The sequence below is a fragment of the Volvox carteri genome, assembly GCF_000143455.1.
Source record: "Volvox carteri f. nagariensis unplaced genomic scaffold VOLCAscaffold_81, whole genome shotgun sequence".
Taxonomy (NCBI): Eukaryota; Viridiplantae; Chlorophyta; class Chlorophyceae; order Chlamydomonadales; family Volvocaceae; genus Volvox; species Volvox carteri.
In genome coordinates this window covers 127,295-148,789 of record NW_003307624.1, presented here as the reverse complement: position 1 = coordinate 148,789, position 21,495 = coordinate 127,295, and the positions used below count along the sequence as shown (strand labels likewise).

The 21,495-nt window shown below is 55.6% G+C and overlaps 3 protein-coding genes across 3 annotated transcripts; 2 read left to right on the top strand and 1 right to left on the bottom strand.

The window, feature by feature from the left end:
• Window positions 1–1,206: 1,206 nt before the first annotated feature.
• Window positions 1,207–3,682, top strand: VOLCADRAFT_99018 (uncharacterized protein; the record flags this gene model as incomplete). The annotated part of the gene is made up of 8 exons (XM_002957860.1): window positions 1,207–1,212; window positions 1,317–2,028; window positions 2,200–2,341; window positions 2,495–2,564; window positions 2,751–3,076; window positions 3,134–3,174; window positions 3,207–3,338; window positions 3,642–3,682. 8 exons carry the CDS (start codon window positions 1,207–1,209, stop codon window positions 3,680–3,682), a joined length of 1,470 nt encoding a protein of 489 aa, XP_002957906.1.
• A 5,807-nt stretch (window positions 3,683–9,489) lies between these two features.
• VOLCADRAFT_99017 (uncharacterized protein) lies at window positions 9,490–11,647 on the bottom strand (the record flags this gene model as incomplete). Its single annotated transcript, XM_002957829.1, has 4 exons — window positions 9,490–9,736; window positions 10,434–10,483; window positions 11,100–11,187; window positions 11,433–11,647. The coding sequence occupies 4 exons, from the start codon at window positions 11,645–11,647 to the stop codon at window positions 9,490–9,492; spliced, it is 600 nt and encodes a 199-aa protein (XP_002957875.1).
• A 2,216-nt stretch (window positions 11,648–13,863) lies between these two features.
• On the top strand, window positions 13,864–20,313 carry mitc9 (mitochondrial substrate carrier). The gene is made up of 9 exons (XM_002957859.1): window positions 13,864–14,186; window positions 14,766–14,922; window positions 15,001–15,008; window positions 15,249–15,380; window positions 15,999–16,177; window positions 16,746–17,130; window positions 17,871–17,915; window positions 18,095–18,196; window positions 18,874–20,313. Exons 1-9 carry the CDS (start codon window positions 14,019–14,021, stop codon window positions 19,015–19,017), a joined length of 1,320 nt encoding a protein of 439 aa, XP_002957905.1. The 5' UTR covers window positions 13,864–14,018; the 3' UTR covers window positions 19,018–20,313.
• The last annotated feature ends 1,182 nt before the right edge of the window (window positions 20,314–21,495 follow it).

The following is a 21,495-nucleotide window of genomic DNA, read 5'->3' as shown; positions in this document are numbered from 1 at the left end:
CATGCGAAAGAAAGCAAAGCGCAATTGGGCTGTGTGCCGGCTGGCAAACGCGAACCGTTCTAAATTATGCCAGCGAGACAACATGCGCGCATCCTGCATACAGCTAGCAACTGCGGCAACAACGAGCGAAGCGCCGAGGAATTGCAGTGCGGGAGGTACAGTGCAGGCATTGATGTATAGTGCAACCTTAAGGCCCGATGGTGCGTCGGGCGAAGTGGCGGAAGGGATGTCGCGGAAGACGGAACGGCCTGCGAGTTGTCGCCGCGCAGGTATCGTCGGCGCACTCGTCCAGCGACGCGAGGCCCGAAACGGCACAGGCAAACGGTTGGGGCGCTGGGAAAGTGGCATGCGAAACTGAATAAAGCGCCATGGACATGGCAGGTGGTCATGCCTACCTGTGAAAGCGGCGCGTTGTGTTGCGCCGAGCACAGCAAATACAGTTGCTTCATGTTGGGAACGCAAGTTCGGACGCGATTGGTGTGTAATGCTTGAACTGAAGTAAAGTGTGTGAGGTGGTGAGAAGACGGACTGGGGACATGGTGCTGTCGGTGTTGTTGCACTGTAAGGACGTGTTGAATTGTAGTGCAACGGGCCTATTCACGAAGCGCGAGAGTTACTCGCGGCCTAAGGAAGAGTCCCGGCTGGCCAGCGCGGTCTGGGCAATCGAGCGCTCCGCGCAATGTTAGCGATATTCGCAGAACCTGGTTATTCTCATAGAAGCACACGCGGACGTTAACGATGCCGCGTCGGCGTGTAGGTGTGGTGCATGCGAAAGAACGCTAAGCGCAATAATGCTGTGCGCCGGCTGGCAAAGGCGAACCGTTCCAAATTCTGCCAGCGAGGCCGCATCCGCCGGCAACTGTCGGCCCCGGCCAGCAACAGCGGCAGCAGCGAGCAGAGGACCGAATAGTTGCAATGCGGGAATTGCAGGGCAGGAGTTCATGAACATTGCAACCTGAAGGCCAAATGGTACGTCGGGCGAAATGGCTGAAGGGCGGTCGCGAAAACGGAGTGGCCCGCGTTGCTGTCGCGTTGCTGTCGGCGGATTCGTTCAGCGACGCGAGGCCCGAAAAGGCGCAGCACGTAGTGTGGGGTGTATATAAACCCGAGGAGGGGTATGACAGAAGAGTATACGTGTCTCTTTGAAAAAACAAAGCCAGCGGTACTTACCTAACCTTGCGTGGACGAATACCAGCACTCGAAAGAATGGCAGTAAGTAACGTTTGCGGTTTCCAGTGTGCAATATACCGTTCGCGAACTGGAATGTTGGAGACGCTTGCATTGCAAGATGTGAGCGAGCCCTCGAAATGCTGCAGGCGTTGGCGAACGCAGATTTGGAGCGGCTGGCGCAGCTGGCGTCGGTAATGGACAATTCCAAGACGCGGCTGGCCGTGCTGTGCCGTGTAGTATCAGCGGCGTGCCCTGAACAGGCAGAGACCGTGGAGTTCATTAGTGAGGTGCACGCGGAGGATGGGCAGCAGGCGACGTCTGCCATGAGGGACGTGGCCGCGGCGGCCATGTTTGACATCATTCGGCGGCATGATCGTTCTGGCAGGGCCCTGGCATTTCCGCTGCGTGATTGCGTGGCGTTGCCCAGCGCGCGCGCCAATGAAATGATGCAGTGCACATCGGCGTCATACGGGCGCAGGAAGCATGTGCCGTGCGGTGTGACGGCGATGGATTTCATCGGCAGGAGCGTCCTGGGCATTGTGGTGCAGGCATTGGCCAGCACGCGTGCCTGGGCTGCTGAGCAGGGACTGCTTCGAAGGGCGGAGCATGGATCGCCCATTGGGGATGGGCTGGTGCTGGCGGGCGGGTGCGTTCACAACGCGCTGCAGCCGGCGGCTCAGCAACTGTCGGTGGCACAGGCCGACGCGGACGTGTTCTTGGTGGGTGCTGTCAGTGCCGCAGCTGGCGCGCGCATGGCCGCACACTTTTTGGAGGGCCTGGCGCATCGTGTGGAAGTGGTGCAAGGCAGCATGCTGGTGACGGAGCGCTCCGTCGGCGCGCTGTACATGATACCACCCGGTGCGGTTGCGCAACACCCAAGCAGCTCACGGGCTGGCAGAAGCCTGGGGTCAAGCCGCTGTATGACATTTGCTAGTCTGACAGAGTCTGTCAAAGCCTGAGGATGAACTTATACCTGCAGAGTGTTTTGAAAACCCACATGTGTTGCACCCATCATGCTGTAATGTGCAGGTTTCGCTGACGCGGGACGTGGCCTTCGTGTGCAGGTGTGCCTGCGGCCATACTTTTCAACATTCCACGTGTTGAACAGCTTCGACTTGTGCGCTTGCAAAGTGGCGGCGCTGCCGTCGGGAGCAATCGTGGCCCATCCACGGTAAGTGCGGTGCGGGGGCAATGGTTGGCCGGGCAGACAAGGGGCATGCGTGGAAATAGGTAAATGACGTGTTTGCTGTAGGCTGAGTAGGCACCTGTGGCACGTCCTGAACGTGTGCTGAGACCGTGGCTGCTGTGCCGTTCATGATGGCAGGTTTGTGTACGGCTGCGCACGTGGGCGTGTGCAGATGGTGCTGCCTTGTCTGTGCATGCTGGGTGACCAGGTGTGTGTGGTGCAGTGAGGGAGCCGGTTATCATAAAGGTGTCAATGGAGCACAGTGCGGACACAGGTGCCACAGGCCTTCAGGTGTGGTTGTGCTGCCGGCATGCAAGCTGTTGTGGAAGGAGTATGGTGAAATGCCAGCACCGACAGGCTCCACAGTGGCCCAGCGCTTGAGGTCATCGTGCAGGTCGGTGCTGGTGACACCACACATGGCGCACACCACAAGTGCACCGGCCAGCAGCATGCTTGTGACAGCGCTCCAAGCCGCGAGCCGGTCAGAGATGCCAAGTCTGTGGCCGGGGCCACTGCGCCAGGATGCTCCAAAGTACCCAGGAATGTGTTGCTCAGCATCTGTTACAGCAGGAGTGGGCAATGGTACGTCAGATGGTCGACGGTGCTGCTGGTGTGTTGGCTGTGCAGCGACCCGGTTGCGTTGATGTGGCTGGTGATGCTGCTGACGCCTCTGCTGCTGCTCCTGCTGCTGGTGCACCTGAAGGGGCTGCTGCTGCAGCGGTAAGTGCTGTGATGACTGCCGTGTCACCGCAAGCAGTCGCCGCATGACAACCGCAGGTTCGTGCTGATCAGCCCATTCCGCCAAAACCTGCTGCACGGTGAACTCAAAGCGGCTGTCCATCGCATGCAGGACAGCACACACTTGAGCAGCACGCCCGGCAGATGGTGATTCTGACATGCAGAGGCCAACCGCTCGACAAGCCGCGACGAGATGCTGACGGCGTTGCCCTGTCCACACATCTGGCAACATATCCAGTAGGCGGTAAGACACGGGGGTGCCAGCGAGGCTGGTCTGCCTGATGAGGCACACTTCTGTTGGCGCATTGCTGGAGCCCCAATAGCAGATCTGCAGCCCATCCGGGTCAAACACTGTGATCGCTATGTTGAGAGCATGGGCAAGAACTGCCAGCTCCACATCGCCTGGCAGCAGCCGTTGCTGCTGTAGGGCTTCGCCATATTGCACCGCCGTGCAAGTGCTGGGGAGGCTGCTGGCATGGGCATGTAGCACTTGAAAGCGCATCGAATCCCAAGACTCGGCAATGACGCCCACCACGGTCGCCAGCAGAATTTCAGGCGCAGGCACATCAGTGGCACACGCGGCAATGAGAGCGTGACGCACGCAGTCCAAACACGTTGCGTGGGCATCGAGCGGCACGACAGCACAGTTGGTAATGTCGCTGCGAGCATATAGGGGCACTCGGACTTGGCCTGCATAGCAAGCATGAGCAGTGTGCCTCGTTCTCAAAATGATGTGAGTACACTCGGGGTAGCTGTGAGCAGTGCCTTCAGAAGAGGCCTCACTGTATTTCTGCGATGTGCTGCATATCATGTCACACTCCGCGGATCACATGCTCACATTGGCACACGCTTACCGGTGCTGCTGGATGGCTCTGCATTTCCAACGCGAACTCCGGTTGGTTGTAAATCGATAAGCATGGATGACGTGTCGGCTGTACCGGTATCGCACACTGAGCCTTCTTGAGGATGGGCTGCACGGACGCCTGTTGAGTAGGGTAATGTGCAGCGGTGGACTCAGCAGGTGTTGTAGCTGTATATGAACAGGTTTGGCGGTTGACATGCACTTATGAACCAATTGCATTCGCCAGGAAACGAACTGGAATCATTCTTTAAGATTACTTACGAACTGGATAGGCTGGCTATTGTGGGCTCGTGGCAGACGAAAGGACCTGCGTCTCGTGGCAGACGAAAGGACCTATACCACCCCTATGCTCTTGCTTACCACGTAATTGCTGACCGACACTCGTCGCCCAAAATTGTGCGGCGTCTTCATCTGTGCAGGTACGTATGCAGGGTTGGTTTAATGTTTCAATGTTGTGATGCAAGCGCTTGTTCATGTCACGGTCGGCAAGCCGGCCACCGCGTACCAGATATGTTGGCGATGTCAATGAGGCGCTGCACCTCGGTACCTGTGCGCAATGCGTACGCTGCTCGCCCGCGCCGACCAAAACTACATGTTCCCATCTGAAGACAATGCCGGTGGTTATTCAGCAGCTCTTGAGCTTGCTGCTGGCTCAAGTCCTTCCGTAGTTGCTGCAACACGGCTAACGCAGGCACGGCCGAATGCGCTGCGAAAAGCTGTTCCAAGCCCTCAGCGGCATCCATTTTACTTGCAAGGTTCTGAACGACTTTCGCGAATCTTAACTTTACCTAATTCTGAGATGTTATTATTTATTTCGTAAGAGTGTAACTTGAGTTTAGTCGGAACAATGTGCATTATGCGCTGCGCTACCGAAAGCAGGCGCCTTATGGCTCATTCTTCGCCGACCGCTTCATCTTCCGCGGCAGTTTCACGAGCCCAGAGTTGCAAGCTACGCCGTTGGCTTTCGGTGCTTTTAGTTACCGCAAAGCAGCCACGCAATAGTCCAGCCTGCATGCCGCGTGCGGCTTTGGCCAACATGCCCACCTGCGCAACGCGCTGGCGCGCCTGGCCTTTCCGCCGAGAAAAATTATATACACTTGTACAGGCGCATTTTGCGAATCGCACGCACGCATCCGCACGGCGAAATTCGTTCCTGGCTTTTTTGGGACGATGTACGAACTGTTTATTCGCGAAGTACGACCGGACACATTTGTGCGAGGGGCTGCTTAAAGATTTGGCATAATGGTCTGTGTTTGCAAAATGGTTATGCAAGCATAGAAAGCATTATTGCTAATCGGGTGAGCCGTATCAGATCTAAGTACGTTCCCCGAACAAACGGGGTGCGCATGCGACGTTAGACTTTCAGAACCGAGCGAAAAGACAAAAATCCCTGCTCCGAATATTAACGCTTATAGTCCATCATCCTTACTTAGCGTTCCATGCGCCGCGGTGCTAACTCTGCATCCGTTTCCTTCCTTACAATGCACATCCGTCAGGGCCAGAGTCTTCGTAGCAATCTTTCATATTCAGCACGTAATGAACCCTTCATGGACATCAGCTGCATTCGCCTGACTTGTCGTCCATGCGGCAGCATGGGCAAATGGCCCAACGCGATTTAAGTTTGCTGCTGCTTGCGGCCAAAAAAAATGCACTCCAGAACTGTCATATCATCCCCTGGTTGTATTTGGTTTGCCTACAAGTCGACGTGGATACCACCTGCTGTGACCGCCGTATCGTAAGACACTTTTCCTGTACGGGCGGAACCAACAACAGGCGAAGTTCAGAACCCGACTAGTAGCTAAAATTCAGCATTCAAAGAGTTAAACGTCCCCGTCCGTGACTTGCACATAACAATCCAAGCATCTCCTAAGCGTCTTTCTCCCCCTTCGTAAGGCCATCGCGTCCACCAACGCACGTCTTACATCCGCCCAGTCCAGTGCCGTTGAAGCAGTGACGAGTAATATGAACGCCTAAGTAATTCATGAACATCCGCTGCGTTTGCCTAGCATTGTCGTATAGGAGGTCGCGTTGGTATCAGGCCATCAACGTTGCGCCCAGGACAACACTTGCTGCAGCCAAGAAACAGAAATTATATTTATTCGTTCATCCCCTTGGTATTAGTGTTGCCCTCTAGTCGACGTAGATACCACCTCCTGACACCGCCGTATCGGAAAGCACTTTTCCGGTACGGGCGGGCATGAGGTTAAGAACTGAACACAATGGGATAAATCACTATGACCTGGTGACCAACTAGAAAGAAAAATGTTGCCTTCCATGGTTAACACATACCGTTGCATGCCCTGTATATGCGATAAGAAAGTTGCCTCATGTCCATCCGTCCGGTCCAGACACGTAAGAGCAATTTTCCATAACACGGATGTAAGCACCGTTCGGGATGTCCGTCGTGTTTGCCTCAGGAAGTCGTCCTCCCGGCGGCGGATCGGGCCCTCAGCACCGGCCGGTACCAGCTGGTACCAGCTACTGCAGCCGCTTAATCGATGCTGATCGTGATGTGTAATTGGTCCAGCATAAAGCACATTCTCCATCATCCGGAAGGGATCCCTTAGCCGTAGTACATGTAAAGGATGCGCAGGACAAGCAGTGTAAGAGGTACTCGGAAAAAACGCAGAAAAGAACGTTCTGTCCAAATAGCTAACAAGCTGTACCTTAGCGGAATGCAGGGCGCTTCTAACATACATGCCACCCTTTGGAACGAATGTTGTAGGCTTGTCCTGTTCGGTTTATGTTAGCATTGCATTAAGAATTTCAACGTGATACCTGCAGGTTAACTGTTTACTGATAAATAGTTTAATCGGCGGCGTGCGTATATCATTCCCTTACTTCGCCGGCAGGTCTATGGAAAGTCCCCGAAAAGATTACATAACGTTGCAAAACTCCTTTCAGTGCTTTCGGAAAAGAGGTCCTAGATCTTGAGACCCTGGTAAGCCAGAAATCGCTGACGGCTAGCGCTGTAAGCGTACCTTTTCCATCTCCTGTATTTTCAAAGCATACACACACGCGCGATACTTAAGAATACGAAAATTTTAAACAGTTTAACAGTTCATGTGGAGGCGTTTGCGGTGCAACTGGCGCGAATAGGACACCAGAGGTCACAGGAAATACAGCTCTTACGACTACTAGCAGTAAGTAGATATTAGGGACGAGGAGTACCTGCAGGTACTCCGTCAGCTGACGGCGATGCATGGGCTCCACTGCTGCATGTGAAGAGCGAAATACGTGGCGGAGTGTGCGGAGTGAAGCCCATGGTGCTGGGCGAGGGAGGAGCAAATTGTTACGGCACAGAGAAAATGATTGGAAATCGCACATGCTCCCTACCTGCCTCGTGGCGGCAAGGCAATGTCCGAGTCCCGCATGGTTCTTGGTGTAAGGCTGTGCAATCAGTCCAAATCTACTTCGCCGACCGTGCGTCAAACAACCACCACATAACACAACCACCACAAAGCGACTATCATATATATGGAACGTGCATGGAGATAGGTCATTGTTCGCGTGACCTATTCGCAGAATGATGATGTACAAAAAGAATGCGTTCTTCTTAGCCTTAAATAAGGAAAAGCGGTCGCCGCAAACGGACACTGCATTGCCTTCACCCCCCTACCGCACCGGAGCTCATCCACATTACGACTTAAGTGTCCCCCACCCAACCCCGGGGCCCTCGTGTCCCGCTGACAACAACACACATGGGAGGGGAGGGGAGGGGAAGAGCGGGAAGTGTGTGGATGTGAAAAAAAAAACACTTGGCTATGAAGCGCGACCACAACACGCCGCTTGTGGAACACTTCATGTAGTTAGTTAGTTAGTTAGTGAACTACACCGTCCGCATCCCCAACTTCCCTCCTTCCCTGTCCTCTGTGTGAAGCAAAACCGCTCTCCACCCCCTCCCTGATCCCGGTGCCCCCTGATGCCCCCCCGGATGGTCCTCCTCGCACCGACGCCCCCCACCATCATACTCCCCAGCCGCACCAGCACCAGCACCGCCATCATCATCACCATCATCATCATCATCACCACCACCGCACTGCGTAACTGCACAAAAAGAGTATTATATACGCGCATATACGATATCCATCAACGCGGGTGCAGCGGGAATGGAACGAGAACATGCAGCTCGTCGTGGGTCGTGCAACTCTTGAGGCACACTACTGGACAGCACGCAACGCACAGCAGCAACGGCCCCTTACCCCCCTACAACAGGAGTGCGAGCCAACCCAATATCAACAGCAACAAAGATAATAAAAACAACAACCTTCTCCTTTAGGTTCGTGTTAAGGACTTGGGGTATGAATAAATCCATGGGACGCCCCCCAAACGGTTTGGCAACCAAAATCGGTTTCCATAATCCTAACACACACACATACACACACACGCACATATGCATTCATACATACATACCTTACCCCGCTAGGCTAGCACGGGAACTCCCCACCCCTCCCCGGGGTGAGATCTTTCCTTTCCCCCCCTCCCCCCAACCACTTCAGTAACAGAACAGACACTTGGCGGAAGTCACGCAACGAACTTAACTGGTAACCAACTTTCCGAGTTGAGGGGCTAGGTGGGTGGGAACAATGTGCACCCATCTCACATTTCGCAGGCCTCATGACCATATGACCATCACCACGACGATGGCGATAATGATGATGATGATGATGATGATGATGATGGTGATAACGATCACGCATTCTGCAAGACACAGCCCGCAGCAGGCACCCTCTCACATTTTCCTGACCGTCTGATACCCGTCTGTTAGCTCCGCACTTTGGCGCCCCTAATAACCCCCCTCGCCGCAATCATTCGTTGGTTTATATTTCGGCATCCGTGCCTCAACACACTGACATACATACATGATATACATGCATACGTTACTGCTTGGGCCCCCCTGCTGTCCTCCGGGGGAACTACCACTTTGCAAAGCACTTCCCTCCGCATCCCCCGCCACATAGTACTCTGTCCTATCACTGCTACCAGCACTACTACGTAATACCCCCAGGCCGCGCCGAGTCTGTTTTCTCAGTGATCCCAGTGACACCGTGTCATAATCAAATCCGAGCACAGGATCCCTTCAACTTATAATTCAGGCCTCCCCTTCGCCTCCCCTTCGCCTCCCCTTCGCCTCCTCCCCTCCCTGCCTCCCTCTTGTATCCATCAGAGGAGAAGACAGCCGACACAAAACGTTCCCGAGGACATCCCTACGAACCGAACCGAGCCGCCGCCGCCACCGCCGCCGCCACCACCATCACCATCACCATCACCACCACCACCACCACCACCACCAGCAGACTGCCCTTTGCCGGCCATCCGCCAGGATACGGCCGCCGAATCCACCCCCATCCCCACCCCCATCTCTAACAGCACGAGCTAAACATACCATGTTGTCCCATCCACATTCACATTTCCACCCCCACCCCACCCCATCCACATTTCCATACACATCCACATTCACACAACTCCATCCGGTCATGGGGGTAATAGGGGCGGGAGAGAGGCCGCGTCTGTCAGTCAGTCTGTCGATCGGTCAGGCCACCGGCCGTTGCAGCACCAGCAAGCGATTGCCTGCTCTGGTGATGATGACCTCCCCGCGGTGTTGGTGTTGGTGTTGGTGGGGGAAGGAGGCGGAGCCCACAGCGGCGCTGCGACCCGCAGCTGCTGCTGCTGCTGCCGCAGCTGCATCCGCTGCCGCATTGGCCAGTGCCACGGCGTGCAGGTTGGCGGCGGCCAGCTGCTGGGCCAGACGGTGGCGGTAGAGGTCGAACGCGATACGGCTGCAGCGTACGGCACGGCGCAGAGTAGTACGGTATGGTACGGCAGGCGGTAAGGGACAGGAGAAAGGAGAGGTGCCCACCGTGTTGTCGAGGTAGTGGGGAGGGGGAAGGGGGAAGGGGGAAAAGGAGTACCACCCGGAATGAATCTTTGCGGGAGGCGAAGAAGGGAAAGGAGAGCGGTGTCACCTCTCTCGTTCGAGTAAGGTGGAAGAGGGAATGAGGGAATGAAAGAAGAGTGGAGCGCGCACGCACTGTGTTTAGTACGGAAACGGAAAACACACACAGCAAGACGACGACGGAGGCGAATCGAAGGGAGGGAGGGAGGGGGTGTGGGAGGGGACCCCCTGACGGGAGGCAGAGCTCGCCCCCGCCAACCTGGGCGCCGAAAGCACCCCCCTACCCCTACCCCTACCGAGGGAAGGTGGGTGGGGGCCGGGGCGGTCGGGGCACATACCGCGGCTGGACCGACTGGACTGGACTGGACTAGATCACGCGGGGTCTCCGGCATTGTGTTGGCGACTATACTCAATATATAGTCCTACATATATACATACATACATACACATATAAACATATAGTGTAATCTAAGTCATACACATATAAACATACATACTCTTAATAGTCCTACATATATACATACATACATACACATACATACACATACATACATACATACACATATGTCTCATGTACTCACAGCACCAGGTAGATGGGCAGCACCACCAGTAGCACCCGCCACAGCGTCATCTGCGAGGTGGGATGTGATGTGATGTAGGTGGGTGAGTGGGTGGGTGGGTGGGTGGGTGGACAGGGAGAGGGGCAGGACGAGGAGGAGGATGGGGTCGGGTGTGGTGCGGTGAGGTGAGGGAAGGAGAGGAGAGGTGGGATACGAGAAATATGAGAGGTACGTGCACAAACCCCGAACCTGAGGGGAAGGCGGGGTGGGGCGAGACGGAAAACGAGACGAGGGAGCGACGTTGGAAGAAGGGCGGCCGCTGTTGCTGTTGCACAACAATATGACCCCCGCATATGGTCGCCTCCAACACAGGGGAACCCGACCACATCATGACCTTCCCTGACATATACAGGCTGACAGACTGACTGACAGACTGACTGACAGACAGGCTGACAGACTGACTGACAGACATGCTGACGCCAGCTTCTGCCCGGGGCTCAGATGGATAAAGCAGATACGCAAATACATACAGACGCGCACCTCAATACACACACGCATATACTCTGCAAATATTTCCAGACAACACGGACGCACGCGCACATTGATGTGCCCACATGTACAAATACATACATACATACATACATACATACATATACATACATACAAATACATCGCCGGCACCCTTACCAGCCACGCCTCCGGCTGTCTCTTTTTGGATATGACCGTCACGTAGATGACAGCACACAGCAGCAGCACCAGGATCAGGCCGTACGACCTGGAAAACAGGTTGCAGGTGGGCGGGGTGGCGGGGGGGAATGCAACTCATCAGTACAACACTGCGGGGCGCAACCCGCGAGGCCCAACCGTCAGCGCGGAGGCACCCCTGTGAGCGGCTGGGTGGGGTGGCTCTGGGTTTCAGTCCTGGGTAGGAGGTCCGTCGGGTAGGTGGGATCCACTCTCGTACACACGTGTGCGCGTATACACACACGCAAGCAGACAAACATACATACATGCACTCACCAGAAGCTCCTCCAGTCACACATCGGCTGCACCTCCATCTCCCGCCGATCCCCCACCTCCATCCCCAATTCAGTAGCCGTTACGACGGTGGTGGCCCCTCGTCCTCCGCCTCCAGCTGCCGCTGCCGCCCGTATGGTGGTGGAGGTGGAGGTGGCCATCTGGTGCTGCAGGAGCGGGCCGATGGCTCCCGGGCCCAGGTCCACCCCCACCGGCATGATAATGATGGGCTGGCCGTCAACAGTGCTGTGCGAATGAAAGAGGATGAATGGGGGAGGAGAAACAAAGGGGGGAGGAGGTGTATGTGTGTATGACTTATGTATGTATGTATGTATGTATGTATGTATGTATGTATGTATGTATGTATGTATGTATGTATGTATGTATGTATGTATGTATGTATGTATGATAACAATAGTAATGGTAGCAGTTATGAAGCATAACGAATATATAGAAAAACAGGCACATTCCCGCACAGAGACACATACAGATGCATGCACAAATACACACTAATACCCACGTGATGCGGCGCACAGTGGCCAGGTGGGCTTGCGGAAGTACGGGAGGTATGGAAGCCGCCAGCTCACTGCCGTACGGCTCTTTGTACATGGCGCCACATAGCTCGCAGCGGACGGAGCGCTTCTCCATCACCCAGGTCTGTACGGCAATACCGGCATAAGGCCCATTTTGGGATGGAACGTTTCGGAACGACAACACGGCAATGGGAAGATATACACGCGGCGGGTGTGCGAGTGTATGTATGTATGTATGCATGTATGTATGTCCTCGGCGCCAGAGCATACAGCCGCATCCGACCAATTCTTTGTCCTGTTGAACTGTAGCGGCTTGCACTGCTGGCACACCACCTAGCTGCTGTGTTGCTGTTGTTGTTGCTGTTGTTGTTGCTGTTGTTGTTGCTGTTGTTGCTGTTGTTGCTGTTGACACAACACAGGGCTCTGATCTGCAGCAGGGTACTTCAGGGTATTAGAACTCTCGGCCCCCCCCCCGGGGGACGTGACCACGTCGCGGCTCCTTGGCGGCCCCCTCGGTGGGGCTAACGAGGGCGCCGGGCCGGCCGGCGATATGGGGACCCGGGCAGGGGTGTGTGTGAAAATGTGCCCACAGCTCTCCCCTTTCTTAAGCATCAAATCGGGCCATTGATTTGCCGACTGGCTGGCTGTGGTGGTGGGGAGGTGGCGGGGGGGAGGTGGCCGGGGTGAGGTGGCGGGGTGCGGCTTCTAGGGCCCATAGCGGCTTCCGCAAACCCCTAGCCAGTTTTGGCCCCCAGTGCATGCCCCCCTCCCTTCGCTATACACATTCGTTCGTCATGCAGGCAGCAGTCCAGCAGTCCTGCAGGGCCCCCCCCCCGCATTTGCTCTCCGCCATCTTTCACCCCCATCTCCCCCCCGTCTTACTCGGAGGCACGTCAGGTGGGCGTGTCCTAATGAGCCGGTGCAGCGGCAGGGGGCCACCAGGTCTCCGGATGGCTCTGACAAGAGGCAGATGCGGCACTCGGGCGCAAAGGAGTTGAGAGGCCCGCTGTCGTCGCACGGCAGTCCTGCTTGTGGACTACTACTGGTGGGGCTGCGGACGCATGCGGAAGGTTGCGCTGTGACAGGAGACGCAAGAGCAGCTGCGCTTTGGCCAGGCGCTGAAAACGATGTGCACTCTGACAGGGATGGTGACCTCAATTGCGCGTTGACTTCGCCAGCCGGCGGCGCAGATGTAAGTGAGCTTGGTTGCGGTGTTTCGAGTAATAGAGGATGCACGGCTGTTTGCCGTGGAGCGAGGCGTGCGGAAGATGGCATCGGAGGTTGGACCGTGGGTAAGAGGCGTGGGGAAGGCAGAGGAAGGTTTGCTGCGCTGCGACGCGTTGCGCTGTCGTCGCCAACGGAATCTAATGATTGCTCCGGATGATTCATATCCGTGCCGGGTTGTACAAGAGAGCCCTGTCCAGGAGCGACGGTGCTTGGAAGGTTGGGAATCTGTCTCCACCAACCAGTAAAAATTGCAGAGGCACCCCAGCAAGTTTGTGAAGAGCAGATGATTCAGCAGAAGGCAAAACTCCCAGCAAAATAAAAAGAAAGGCTACTCGGTATGCCTCCAAATTGCGCACACCGGGCACTAGGCCAGGCCAATAAATGTTCTTACAATGCTTGTAAATACACTTTTCTCAAGACTACCTTTCGGAAGTGAGAAGCAGTGGAATGGTTCGTAGGACGAGACCCCAAAAATTGAGCTGGGCACAGTTGTGGTGTCGGCAACAGCACAGGTAGGGAGGTTTTCCAAATGTCAAATGAAGTACGCTCTATGGACGTTGTTTGGTTAGTTATGGCTGCATGAGCGGTTTGCTCTTTGCCGTACATTTCGGTAGCACGCCTGCCGCAGCATTCTAGTCGCAGCCCTCGAACAGCGGAGAAGGCATACGACTTAACGCGGCGTAATTAAGGAGATCCCGTAACACAGGATACTTAACCCCAAGCAAATATTAGGTACGACTAGCAGCCATGCACCGACGACCTCCTTGGACGCAATGATTCCGCGATAACTGCTCTACAGCTCGCTAGCATCCATTCACTACCTCTCATTATGAGGCCTGGGGACGAACGGGGGCAGCAGCACACTCAGCATCAGCAGCAGCCCCCGTGTCAGGGCCATCGGAGCAGGGGGCTGCCGACTGTGGCGAAGGAGCTCCTAGCGGGATTTGCCGCTGGCGCATCCAACGTGACGAGCGGTTACCCCTTCGACACGGTCAAGGTGACTCGACCTGTTAGAGCTTCGCACTCCCAGGAGCAAACGTCCCCTCCAGGGATCGAGGGGGGGTTTGGGCGGGTATGGAAAAGCTATTTTTTTGTTTCGGATGCGTGCGATCGGGGCTGGGACAGGGCTGCTGCGACCAGAGTTTCCATTCCGCATCCAAATCACCCACAGGAGCTCACCTCGCTGTTGATACAACACAATCTACTCCAAATGTCCATATGATTTTGCTTCCAGAAAGAAAACCGAAGCGCGCGAGGTCTGACGTTTTATCAGAATGAGGACGACATCTGCTGCTGTTTCCTCAGCCTGCAGAGCCACCTCTGCTCTGATCTGCGTCTGGTGCCGTACTGAGCGTCGTACAGTACGCCGTACTGACCGGTACTGTGTTGTACTGTTTGGGGTGAAAACACATCACTGTATTGTACTACTCGGCGGCGCAGTGCTGCTGTTGCAACCTGCGCTGCATGTCCAACGTCGCAGCGCCGTACAGCATAGCTGCAGGGACATGCAGCGCAGGTTGCAACAGCACGAACGATTGTGCAATGTCCTGTGACGTGTGTACATGTGGCTGTGCAGGTTCGGCTGCAGTCGGCCTGTCCAGGTCAGTACCGAGGTGCCTGGCACTGCCTAACGACAATTGTACGACACGAGGGTATTCGTCGGGGTCTGTTTCGGGGGCTGTCGTCGCCCCTGATAGGGGGTACTGCGGAAACCGGCATCAACTACCTGGCAAGTTAGTTGGGTATTAGTTGGGGTGGTTGGGTGGTTTGGGCGGATGGGTTGAAGGATTGGTGGGCTTGACTGGTGGCAGTTGACTCCGTACGGACGGCTTATGCTCCTGAACGACAACCGTACGCATGTACGTATATATACGTCGCCATGTAGTACTTGTCATTCGCATATACGATCCAGCCTTCGTCTTCGGTCCCACAACGTCACCGTCACCAGCGCCACCATCGCAACGCTACTATCACTATCACCATCACCACCACCATCATCAACATCTTGAGTTCCTCACCCCCCATGCCAACCCCCCTTCCCCCCGCCACCCCACCCCAGGTGTATTCCCGGGTACTACACTCCGTACGCCCCCCCGACGGCTCCCCCACCCCACTGCCCTCCGTGGCTGTTGCGGGGGCAGTAGCGGGTGTGGCGCTCAGTGTCGTACTCGGCCCCACTGAGCTCATCAAGGTGGGAGCGCCTTCGGAGCACCCGGGGGAGGGGGAGGGGGAGGGGATCAATACCATTGCACGAGGGCTAATGTCAAAGGGGAGTCAGAAGAAAGCAGCGGCGGACGTTCACGGCCCAAGCAACCCCACCAACCTGGGGTGGGGTGGGGGCCGACTGGGGGTGCTTGTGGGAGGGCGTGGCCGTGTGGGAGAGGAAGCGGGGACGCCACAGCTGTGGATGTGAAAGTCCGTGGAAGAAGCCCGCACCTAACCCAGGCATCTCTAACTCCCCACAGCACACTCTGCCTACCTCCTAAGGGGGGCTAGTTGGCCTGAACGGCAGTTGCGATGTCATCGAGCTCATCACACTGCTCCCACACGTCGATGCACGTCGATGTGGTTTACCCCCAACCCCCCTTGTGAACGGGGCGGCCTGATATCTCCTGGCTGATAGCTCCTCACTCTTGTCCTTTGCCTTCGCGCCTTTGCATGTACGTTGCCGGCTGTTGCTGCTGTTGCTGCTGTTGCCGGTAATGCTGCTGGCGGATCCTGGTGCTGCTGCTGGTGCTGCTGCTGGTAATGCCGGTTGTTGTTGTTGTTGTTGTTGTTGTTGTTGTTGTTGTTGTTAATACTGTTGCAGTGTCGTATGCAGCTGGCGGGTTCCTCCTCCCGCTACCCGGGGGGCCCTCTGCAGTGCCTGCGGGAGGTGGTGAGGTGGGAGGGCGGAGTGCTGCGGGGACTGAGCCGGGGCCTGGGAGCCACTCTGGCTCGAGAGATACCGGGCAATGCGCTGTTCTTTACCACATACGAGGGCCTCAGGTACGAGGGCATCAGGCGGTAGCGGGCACGGAGAAGGGAAAGGGAGGGGAAAGGGAGCCGGGGTCCGCCGTGTGTGCGTGTGCACGTGTGTGGTAAAGGGAGCGAACGCTGATGCCTAGCACAGGATTAGATGGGGTTGGAGATTGGGGTGGCGGTTGGGGGGCGGTTGGGGGGCGGTTGGGGGGGGTAGGGTGGCGGTTGGGGACGGCCGGAGGAAAGGGGGTGCGGGGGTACGGATGCTGTCGGGAAGCTCGTAAGGGGAAGTGGAGTGGGAGGTGCTCCCGGGGGGTTGGGGTGGACTCTCGGGGAACTGAGGACCTCTCGGGGGAGTATATCCCCCAAGGTGTGCGTTCGTATGTTTGTATGTTTGTATGTTTGTACATTTGTAAAATGTATGCGTTTGTTTGTATGCGTTTGTAATTGTATGTATGTAATTGTATGCGTTTGTAATTGATAAGTTGTCGGATCTGGATCTGAACTTGGATGCATCCACTTCTAGATGTGCCGCTTCCTGCTGGGCCCCCGTCTGGGTTTTGACGGGGGGGAAATCCGGTTGTCTGACCTGCAGACGCAGTTTGATTGGAGACGTACGACAGTACCAGCACCAGCATCAGCACCAGCAGCAATCCCAGCAACCCCAGCAACAGCACAAGAGAGAAGTCGAACCGCCGCCGGGTAGCGCGACGGAGCCGCTACCTAAGCCGACAAGTTCCCAGGCCACGAGATCATTGCCGTACCTCGCGGCGACGCCGTATCTTACCGGGGACATCACAGTGGGGGCCGACGCGCGGGGCGATGGCGGCAGCGGCAGCGGCAGCCGGGCTAGCAGAGGCGCACCGCCTCAGGAGATTGCTTCCGGCTCCCGGCTGGAGCACCTGGAGGAGCAGCCGGACGGCGGCGGCGCCGCTGCAGCTGCCGCAGCCACCACGGCGCCGCAGCGCCACTGGTGCACGGTATGCGGCGGTGTACGAATATGGAATTCGTGTATGTGCAACTAGGAACAGACAGTTTGCATCCGTTGTGCCGTGATGGTTATGGTATGCAAGTATGTCTGTATGTTACTCTGTGTGTGTGTGTGCTTTACGTGGTTGCGGGACCTGTAGTGCTGCCAGTAGCTCCCCCGTTCATATCCCCCGCCCCCGGCTGCTTCGCTTCATAACCGGCTGTGGTTTGCGTTGCACCGATTTCAGTGAGTTATAAAGTGGAAAGTTGTCGTGGTCGGACTTTTGTCCATACGCTTGTTCGTCAGTCGACACAGCAAATGAGACCTTCATTGCGTTGACCGTTTGACTGACTATTTTAGCGACCAGGGGCTGCTGCTGCTGGTAATGAGAACCAAGGGAGGGAGGAGAGAGGGACCAACAAAAAATAGGGCGGAAGGATGTATGAACTAACTCGGACTGACCTGGTGGCGAATCAATATCCAAAGCAGACATGTACCCGTAATTCGGACGACGACGACGACACGCGACGACGGAGCTGCGGATGTACGAGAAACACTCACACATCTATACATACGTACATATATATAAGATATAAAATGTAAAATATAATATTTAAGATGTATGCCACATATGTATATAAAATGTAAGATATACATCACATATGTACATAACTGATCCCAGTGCGGCGCGACCGCCTGGTTGAACCCCCTGCCATCCCGGCCTGCCCCACTCCGGCCCATCGCCTGCAGGAGGCCGCCATCGCTGTCTTTTGCGGAGGAGCTGCTGGGACGCTGGTAAGCCGGCGAGGCACCGCTGTCAACGCCTCCTTTACCAACACTGCCATGCACAGGGAGGAGTGAGGGAATGGAAATGCCGTCGAGCGGATGGGGGCTCCCCCGAATGGCCCTCCCCCTCGCTCCGGGACATACCAATTGGTTTATGGGCCCCGTGCCGTGTTTTGTTCCGCTCGCAGATGTGGGCTGCCGTACTACCGATCGACGTGGCGAAGACACGTCTGCAAACCTCTACGCCGGGGAGCAAGTGGGACGTCAGCCTGCGGACGCACTGGTTGATGGTGGGTGGTGGGCTGTGTTCGGGCTGCAACAGTTGTAGCGATAGTTGGGGCTTAGACTGCGGGGATTGAGGACAGCTATATGGGTTGAGCTTGGAAGAAGAGTGTACGGCGGAATGGGCTACTGCCGTACCTAGATGCCCAACAGGCTAAAGTAGACTCGCGGTGCTGCCCAGTGAGGCTCGTAATGCACCAGGTCCCCGCTGAGTGTGTATGTCAGGGGGAAGCATGCTTGCCTGCGAGCGAGTGTGTGTGTGCGTATATGTGTGTATGAGCAGGTGTTATGTGCATTCCATTAATTAGGGAAATGATCTATTAACAATTAATAGTTGATCGCTTCCCTTGTTAACGGAATATTATTACTTGTGAAGCGCAAAGTGGAACAGTTTGTGCCGTACGATCGTACAGCTGCCTATCATACGCATTCATTTGTATATCCTTCCTCCAATCAAATCCAACCAGGTTGAGATTTTGGCTGTCGAGAGCCAACTAGCCGATGCCAAGTTATAGATTTGTCATGCCTCCGTAATGTATTATATCTCATTCCTTGTGAAAGTGTGCTCGCGGGCCGTGGCTTTGGTGAGAATTCACTCTGTTACGATTTAATACAGTGCCCGCGTTGTGCCAAAGCTTAGTTCTCTTTATTCATTCACCGTCACACGTCCAACCTCCTCCTGCAGCTGTGGCGTGAAGGCGGCTTCTCGTCCCTGTACGCTGGCTTGACGCCAACACTGGTTCGAGCCTTTCCTGCTAACGCGTGCCAATGGCTGGCTTGGGAGCTCGTGATGCGGGGTCTCCGAGATAGTAGCGAGAGCGTGAGCTGACATGAAGGTGTAACCGGTATAAGAGTTGGCCAGAGTGGAGGTTTGGAAATGGGGGTGGTGAATGGAACTCAAGGTTACCATGCTATGCCGCCCCGCAGCAAGCTCACAAGACAATTGCCTGGTGTGCGATACGTGCCCGTGTCATGACCTTACGGTGTTACCATAACAGTTCTCCATCCATACCCTTAGTTGTTACAGACCTATGTAGTCTAGTGAACTTTTTACAAGAAGCGGCGTTGCTCCTTGCACAAGCTATGTCAAGGGCACGTCTATCCGCGCGCCCGTCCTGCTTATATGCAGCAGCACACCACCTGTGTACGCATCGCAATGGCAGCAAGCTATGCAACATGTCTATGTCCAGAATACAGTATGACTATCGAGGCCTTCGGTATAGGTTGTTCACATGAACTATAGTTGTGGTCTAGGTCTGTCCGGGCACACAGCGACGGTAGACCAGGCATGGGATGCGTCATCATAAAGGAAGACTGATTGGCCCGCGACACATCTTAGCGTCATGGCGAAACTACAGTAACGGTACAAAGGTACCCTATACCAGCCACACGCAAGCCTTATACACGTCCGACAGAGCAAGATGACGAGATAACTCGTCCAAGATTGGCAACTTTCAGCACAGTGCGCAAGCTACCAAGACCTAAGTTCCAGGGGAGAGCTAAGTTCCGTTGCCCGTTTTAACACTATTTCCAGCGCTTATCACATTACGAGAGCGATGTTTAGGACAGAATGCTAAAGCGACATCATAATGCCCGATGTGGTATACGCACACAAGCTACGAAAAGAATATGAACCCCAAGCAGTGACAGTGTTGCTCATCCTCAATGGTCACTGTGCGCCCCATATACGCACGCTGCAGGCACCTACGGCCAGAGTTCGTTGCCATACGCGGTGATTTTGTATGATCTATGCGGCACAATCGATCCAAGTTGTGTCTGCAATACCACTGATCACCACTTCTACGCAGTAACCCCGGGGCTGCAGGCCTCCTCTTCCTCAGGCAGCTCGGTAACAGAACAGCCATTTGCTGCTAAGTCGCGAGCCGCGTCACGGGCGGCAGCACGAATCGCGGCCTGCAAAACACTCCCCATACTGCTGCGTGCTCCGCTGGGAGTGGCCGCGCCAGGGCCGACAACCGCAGTGCTGGCAGATTGGCGCAGGGCGGAATTGCGCCTGGACGATGCGTTGGACTTGATGGACAGGCGAGGGTTTGAGACGCTGCTAGACTTCCGCAAGGACGCTGAGAAGGGGTCAACGTAGCCCGCGCCATCGTACACACCCTTGCCAATGCCATCGCCATCCTTGTCATCGCGAGACACAGGAGCGCCTAGACGCTCCACGGTGTGCAGCTTGGGCTCACAGGGAACTGTGACAGTGCGCGATTGCAATGGGTCTACGCGGAATGGTGACGAGAAGTCGGGCATGGGACGGGCCTTGAATTCGAGCGTCTTGCGATATTCCTCCACGTTCATCTCCTCCAACTCCTTGGCCTTGAGCTCCGCCTCCTACAACCAGGTCGCACATACCGATCGAAATCTCGTGAATTGACTGCAACTATAGGGATAATTGCTGTATGTCCCTGATCTTATTATTGGGGTTATACCCCATCATCATGGCGGTGGACATTGTAAGGGGACAGTTACGTGACACAGAATCCCCAGAACCCCACGTTAGCCTGCGGACAACTCGTTCCTCTAGTAGACCTACCATCTTTTCCCGGTTCGATTCGGCCTCCTTCGCCTTCTTTGCCGGCTCGAGGACCTCGCGGTGATACGAGATGCGGGCTTCACTGGCAAACACGGGCGCTTCTGCGCGTGTTGGCGGGCTCGGGGCTGGCTTCGGTGGTGTGAACGGGGAGGAAGCAATGCGAGGGTCGAAATTGCGGGCCTTGAAACGCCTGGCCTCCTCCTCACGAGCCGCCTCCTCCTCAGCCTTCTTACGCTTTTCCTCCATCTGCAAGGAAAATACAATTGAACTGATTAGTCCGCAAATCACTAAGCTTGAGACATTCACTACCAGCTCAGATCAATAACATTACAGCTCGCTAAACTCTATTTTTCTCACCGAAAAGGCGGGAACGGGTGTTACCACGCCACCCGCAACCAGCTGACTTATGTCCTCACACACGCATCATACCTTCTTATTGTGCAGTTCCAGAGAGGCCAGCTGGAACGGCTCGAACACGACGCTTGGTTCCTTGGGCGGGGACCGCTGAGCAGGTACGATCGGCCGTGATTCGTAAACGTGCTTCGGCACAGGTTTGCGCCTGCATTGGACATCGAAATGCTGAATATCTATGACAACCAGTAAAAAAAGCCTTTGCATATCGTCATTGCTTCGCCTGTGTGTGAACGCTGCCATCCCTTCGCCTGTGCGTGGCGAGAAAGCAAGGGTGCAAAGTGGTGCAGCAAGTTGGATCCTCCCTACCCTGATTAATACCCAAGGCATGGCCATCCTTAATCAGTC

Coding starts and splice junctions, on each gene's coding strand:
- mitc9 (XM_002957859.1), top strand. CDS start 14,019: ATGAGGCCTGGGGACGAACGGGGGCAGCAGCACACTCAGCATCAGCAG. Junction 17,131..17,870: donor CGCAGCGCCACTGGTGCACG/GTATGCGGCGGT, acceptor CATCGCCTGCAG/GAGGCCGCCATCGCTGTCTT. Junction 17,916..18,094: donor GAGGAGCTGCTGGGACGCTG/GTAAGCCGGCGA, acceptor TTCCGCTCGCAG/ATGTGGGCTGCCGTACTACC.